The sequence below is a fragment of the Podarcis filfolensis genome (genome assembly GCF_964270895.1).
Source record: "Podarcis filfolensis genome assembly, chromosome: 17".
Lineage (NCBI taxonomy): Eukaryota > Metazoa > Chordata > Lepidosauria > Squamata > Lacertidae > Podarcis > Podarcis filfolensis.
In genome coordinates this window covers 40,426,911-40,433,787 of record NC_139621.1, presented here as the reverse complement: position 1 = coordinate 40,433,787, position 6,877 = coordinate 40,426,911, and the positions used below count along the sequence as shown (strand labels likewise).

Genomic DNA, 6,877 nt, shown 5'->3' with positions numbered 1-6,877 from the left:
CTGCTCTCCGCGCCGGGGCTCTCCATGCGCCCGCCTGCAGCCGGAGTAGTGGTGGGTGAATCCGGATCGGAGGCGCCTATGCCGGATCTGCCTTCCCCCCGGCTCTGCGTCTAATTGATAGACACCGATCTCCCTCGGGTCGAGACGGCAGCTTCTCCTACTCGGCGCGCAGGGAGGTATCCGCGGATAACGCAGCAGCAGCAGCCGGCTGCGCAGCGCGCAGATCCCGCAGCAGAAACCCACCTGGGTTCTGGTCCCCGGGGAAGGGGAGCCGGCCGAGGGTTGGGAACTAACTGGCTGCCTTTCCCTTCTCGGCTGCCAGGACGTGTCCTTCCAACTTTAGGTCTTGCGCAAGGCGGAGGTCGCCGAAAGGCGCGACCCCCTTTTGGCCGGGATAAAAAAATCGTTTATTGCGCGCGGGGCTCGGCAAGCAGAAAAACCCGGGCGGGAGGCGAACTCCGGTGGGAAACATCACTCGCGATTAACATTTCACGACGCTTGTGTTTATCGTTATTTGGAGAGCCCCCCGCTTGCCTCTCTCGCAAGACATCGCCTCGTAGGCAGCGATCTGTAAAAATAATGCCCGGAGCCAATCCCATACTTTAGTGCCTGGGTGGTTTGCGCCAGCCTCTGCCACGTGTCCATTTGCAGGCTCCGGCTCATATAATCTCTCCGCTTTCTACTGCACGCAGCACTTTCGAGAAGGTTGCGAGTACTTATTATTGAAACGTCACATTTAGCTTTCGGATGGGGTGGTGGTGAACGGATCACTGAGATAGATGGTTACGGAAGTCAGCCACTTGCATTAAGCCTACTGTATTTTGTAGCCCTCTTAAATGCCAAATTCTACAGCTTCGTTCTTGAGCAATTACTTTGATTCATTGATTTAAAAATAAACATAGCCCTCCCTTTCGTATGTTGTGTCATTCGAACAGCAAAAAACAAATGACACAATAAGTTATGCATGAAGAGCGAAATGACCAAACCTGGCTACAACCCCCAAAAAATGCTTGTTGCATTTGCAAAGGGATAGGTAAAGGGACCCCTGACCATTAGGTCCAGTCGTGGCTGACCCTGGGGTTTCGGCGCTCATCTCGCTTTATTGGCCAAGAGAGCCGGCGTACAGCTTCCGGGTCATGTGGCCAGCAGGACTAAGTCGCTTCTGGCGAACCAGAGCAGCACACGGAAACACCGTTTACCTTCCCGCTAGAGCGGTACCTAGTTATCTACTTGCACGTTGAGGTGCTTTCGAACTGCTAGGTTGGCAGGAGCAGGGACCGAGCAACGGGAGCTCACCCCGTCATGGGGATTTGAACCACTGACCTTCTGATCAGCAAGTCCTAGGTTCTGTGGTTTAACCCACAGCGCCACCCGGGTCCCTTGCAAAGGGATAGCATCCCACAAATCAGAGAAGGACCAACCTTCCTTTCTTCACTGATGGTACCTGGGCAAGTTACTGCTTCAAACAAATAACACAATAAATTATGCAAAAACAATATCATAACCAAGGTGGGGGGGGGTGTTAATACAGACAGAGCCAACTAAAAAAGTCAGACTGTTTAAAACAGTAAAAACACTCAAATTACTTGAGTAAAACAAAAAAAATGTTTTAACTTGGTTCTGAAATGGAAGTGCTGAGGTTGCAAGCACCTTGCAGTGTAGGTGCCACCGCAAAGAAAGACCTAATACATGTGAACACAGAACAAGCTCCTGCCCCCCATTGGAATGTGAATAACCCCCTTAGGCATGTTGATACAGCGAGTCCTTCAGATGCCTAGCCATTTAGGGCTTCAGAGGTAACACCCAAAACCTGAAATGGGCTTGGAAGCGAGTAGGCAGCCAACACAGTTCTTTTGTAATCTGTGCAATGTGATTTTATCTAGCTGCACTGGTCAAAATTCTGTCAACGACAATTTGCATTAAAGAAAGCTTCTGAGTAGTCTTCAAGCACGGCTCCATGTACAATGCATTATAGTAGTCCGGCTGGGGTCTGGCTATCCCTATCCAAGGATGGTGATAGCTGAAGAACTATCTTTCTTTTTCCTTTCCACCTTGCTGTATATTGCAGTGAAGCTCTTTTATGTCAGGCCCCTTAGCAACCCAGGCCACTATCAAGTGTAAGAAGATAAGGCAAGCTAATTCCTTCCTTTTCAGTAACCTATTTCCCCACCTCACCTTTCAGTGGATACCCTCAACTTTCCAGTTAACATTTCCTTCTAATCTTGGAACAACAAGAGTTTTCTCCTTAGCTGAAATATTGTCATGCAACCTTTGTTAAAACTGCCAAAAGGCAATCTCCTTACCTCATGAGGCATGATGGGAATTGTAGTCCAACAACACCTGGAGGGCCACAGCTTGCGGACACCTAGTCTAAAGCAATAAAATACCAGTTATTAAAAGATGGTAGCACTGAAGGCTTGCCTAAAAATAACTGTTTTTAGTGGTTCCCAACTCTTTTTTGGCCATGCCCCACCTAAGCATCTCTAAAATCCTGATCCCCCCCCCGTGACATATACCAGTAATTCTTATATGTGCCCCACATTGGGAACCATGGGTCTAGAAGGTTCAGATTTTATTTGGAAACCCAGCCATAATACATTTTAAAGGATGCATCTTTCAGATTTCTACAGCCTCTTGACTTCTGTAAAAAAAGGTCTGGCTGGCTGACCTAGGTAGCTTGAGATCTAATAAAAAAGGGGGGATTTCAGCACCACCCCACATCACCAGCCAGAGTCCAGAAGCCAGGTCAGAGCATGTGCCCATACCCATTCCCTTTGCCATCCCTTTGCATCCCATCCATCCTGTTGCCTCCATGCCTGCCTTTCCTAAATGAATGAGAACTTGCGGGAGGGAGGAAAAGGAACGGGGCTGCTGCTTATCATAGCTTTGGCCAGTAGAGCTCATAGGGCCTTGAGTGAATGGTAAAAGGAGGCAGTCAGTGGTGTCACAGGGGGGCGGTGTGGCCCAGGTGCCATGTCTGGGGGGGTGTGACAAGAAGGCACCCCGTGGGGTGCTCACCTTGCCGCCCCCAGGCGTGGCGGCGTGAGCTGCCATCACGCTGCCGCAGCCGCATGTGAAGGATCCTCCATTCACGGCTGCAGCCATGAGCAGAGGATCCCGCCACTGTCCATATGGTGTTCGAGCGGCGCTGGCGGCAAACCACTACCTAAAATGCATGCGCTGTGTCGCGCACATGCGCTGTACATAGCGGCGCCACGCATGCGTCGTACGTAGCGGTGCCACACATGCGTCGTATGTAGCGGCGCAATGCGTGCGCAGCTGGCGGTTTGCCCCCACCCTGTGTGTCGGTTAGCCTTCGTTCGCCCCTGGAGGCAGTGGTGAAAGTAGCAAGGAGTTGGGCCCTGTCCAAAGGGCCTCTCAAACCTGGTTCTGCAGGTACCCTTAAAGGAAAAGGCAAAAACATTTAAACAGTTCTAAGGATAACTTTTTTGTGGGGGCTGAATATAGAAGGGAGTCCTCCACCTTATGGGTCTGAGTTATCATGTACAGTGAAAGGACAAGAATCCAAAAACCAGGAAGAAGCCCTACTTGCATAGAGAACAGTTCTTAAGAGATGAAAGAAGGCAAGGTTTGGCTTGCAGGAGGTCCCAGGGCTCCCTTCTGAAATAATAGCACCTACACGCTATACCTTTTGAAGCACATTCGAAGCACTGTCTTCCCCTTAAGGAATTCTGGGCTCTGTAGTTTGTTATGGGTTGCTAGGATTTGTAACTCGATGCGATGGGTAAACTACATCGCCCAGAATTATGTGAAAGAAAGCATGTATTTCCGATGCAATTTAAAGGTAAGGTGTGCAACATAGGAGCGACTTTCCCTCACTTGTATTAACTATTGCAGCCAGCCCACATTCTTATAGGTTATGACCTATAACAGGGGTCAGCAAGGTTTACCTTGCCTGGGCTGGTTCACTCCAGCGGAGATCCCTCTGTGGGCTGGATTGCAGGCATGTGAGCATGCACGCCCACAATTTCCAGCACCTGCATCTGTGCAGATGCAATTTTCGGCACCTGTGTCTGCGCAGACACAATTTCTGGCACCGCTAAAGTGAGTCCCTGCACTGCACTGCGCAGGTTTAGCGCAGCATGCGGGGACTCACTGAGCAGGCAGCTCAGTTTGGGGGCGGCTCGAGGGCTGGTTAAACAACCCCCATGGGCCGCTTGTGGCCCATGGGCTTTGGTTGCTGACCCCTGACCTATAATAATAATAATGATTTATTATTTATACCCCACCCATCTGGCTCGGCTGCTCCCAAAAGAATATTAAAAGCACCATAAAACATACAAAACTTCCCTAAACAGGGTTGCCTTCAGATGTCTTCTAAAAGTCAGATCGTTATTATTTCCTTGACATCCAAAGGGAGGGCCCACTACCGAGAAGGTTCCACAGGGAAGACACCACTACCGAGAAGGCCCTCTGCCTGGTTCCATGTTAACTTTGCTTCTCGCAATGAGGGAACCAGCAGAAGACCCTTGGAGGAGGACCTCAGTGTCCAAGCTGAGCGACGGGAGTAGAGACACTCCTTCAGGTATACTGGGCCAAGGCCGTAGGGCTTTAAAGGTCAGTACCAACAGTTTGAATTGTGCTCAGAAACATACTGGGAGCCAGTGAAGATCCTTTAGGACCGGTGTTATATGGTCCCAGTGGCCATTCTGGATTAGTTGCAGTTTCTGAGGCACCTTCAAAGGTAGAGTGCATTGCAGTAGTCCAAGCGGGAGATAACCAGGGCATGCACCACTCTGGTGAGACAGTCTGCGGACAGGTAGGGTCTCAGCCTGCGTACCAGATGGAGCTGGTCTAGCTGCCCTGGACAAAGAATTGACCAAGACTCTGGAACTCCCTCCCTAGGGGATGTTAGACTGGCTCCCTCCTCGTCATCCTTCTGACTTGTTCCAACAGGCTCTTGGGAACTGACTGCTCAGACACTGAGATCCAGTGCCGGACACTGAGATCCAGCCCGGACACTGTGATCCAGTGCCGAGGGCCTTCTGGCGGTTCTCTCATTGCGAGAAGTGAGGTTACAGGGAACCAGACAGAGGGCCTTCTCGGTAGTGGTGCCCACCCTGTGGAACACCCTCCTTTCAGATGTGAAGGAAATAAGCAGCTATCCTATCTTTAAAAGACATCTGAAGGCAGCCCTGTTTAGGGAAGTTTTTAATATTTATTGCTGTACTGTTTTTAACACTTGATTGGGAGCCGCCCAGAGTGGCTGGGGAAACTCAGCCAGATGGGCGGGGTATAAATAATAAATTATAATATTATTATTATTATTTAATGAAAGGGACCACCCTAAGATCTTTGGAATCTACGATTCTACTATGATGCTATTTGTATGGTTTTAACAGATTGTAGCAAAAAACCTGCTAGCACATTTGAAAAGCTATGCAGGGTCTGATATGATTTCAGGGGGTTGGACTAGATGATCCTCATTGTCCCTTCCAACTCTACAATTCTATGATTGTGTTTATTTGGGTTTTTTAAATGATCTTTAGCTCAGTGGTCCTCAAACCTTTTCTCTGGGTCACAATTTCAGAATAAAAATTTGCTTGCACCACACCATTTTTGTTTGTTGATAAGAAATACATCTAGGATTTCCTCACTATCACTTGATGCTCTTGCTCTCATTTTGAAAATGCCATACGTCCGGACATTACCTGGATTTCAAAGGCATCTCTTTGTCCTGAATCTTAGGCAAGTCAATCGAAAAATCACTTTTTTTAAAAAAAAAAAAAGCTCAACAATTTTAGGGTATTCCTAAAAGAAGCTCAACAACCTTTGGGGTGTCCTGGTTTTTACTTCTGGAAATATGGTTACGCTATAAGGCCGTGGTTCCCAATCTGATTTTTAAGAGGGGTAATTCGAGAATGAGTTATTAACGGTTAATGGCATTTTAGGCTTTCTCCCTGTGAATAGTTCACTTTTTTAATAATAAGAATTATGTCACAGTGGGGGAAGGAATCAGGATTTTGGAAACGCTTAGGTGGGGCATGGCCAAATAAAGGTTGGGAACCACTGCTATAAGGTATCTTATCCATAATCTGCAGAACAAACAAACATTCCTATACTATACTATACAGTGGTGCCTTGGTTTACAACCATAATCCGTTCTGGAGGTCCATTTGTAAACCAAAACAGGTTGTAACCCAAGGCACGCTTTTGCCAATGGGGCCTCAAAAAAATGTGTTCGTAATCCCCCCAAAATGGGTTGTGATCCAACAAAAGTTTGCAAACCCGGACACGCACTTCCAGGTTTGATGTGTTTGTAATCCAAAGCATATGCAAACCAAGGTACCACTGAACTATACTATACTGTACTAAACTGTTTAAAAGTCGTTGCATCTCCTCGCCACACTAGTCTTCCTCTCCTGCCACATCAGTATGGACAGGCCACACCGTGAGAGAACCACTGTTTTAGCTGTTCTTGTTTTTACAGTGGTCCCTCTGGTTATGTACTTAATTCATTCCGGAGGTCTGTTCTTAACCTGAAACTGTTCTTAACCTGAAGCACCACTTTAGCTAATGGGGCCTCCTGCTGCCGCTGGAGCACAATTTCTGTTCTCATCCTCAAGCAAAGTTCTTAACCTGAGGTACTATTTCTGGGTTAGCGGTTAAGAGTCTGTAACCTGAAGCGTATGTAACCTGAGGCACCACTGTCCTCTCCTTTCCCTACTCATGTTGAATTACTGTCCCTCAATGAGGCCAAACTTAGATTCACAAAACGTTTAGGGGTCTTCCTGCGTCCCACAGAAAAACAGCACTGGATAATTCCCAAAATACAACATCATGTATTGCAGCAGCAAATACAGTGGTACTTCTGGTTACGTACTTAATTCGATCCGGAGGTCCGTTCTTAACCTGA

The 6,877-nt window shown here is 48.0% G+C and overlaps 1 protein-coding gene across 2 annotated transcripts in view; it reads right to left on the bottom strand.

The window, feature by feature from the left end:
- SIDT1 (SID1 transmembrane family member 1) overlaps positions 1–2,385 on the bottom strand; it is a 46,334-nt gene extending 43,949 nt beyond the window's left edge. Inside the window, exon 1 of one of the 2 annotated variants that reach the window (XM_083593213.1) lies at positions 2,304–2,385. In XM_083593213.1, the coding sequence (XP_083449339.1) occupies positions 2,304–2,315 (12 nt within the window). In that variant the 5' untranslated portion in view covers positions 2,316–2,385. The remainder of the gene's footprint in view (positions 1–2,303) is intronic. The other variant, XM_083593214.1, reaches the window with a different exon arrangement.
- Positions 2,386–6,877: the final 4,492 nt, after the last annotated feature.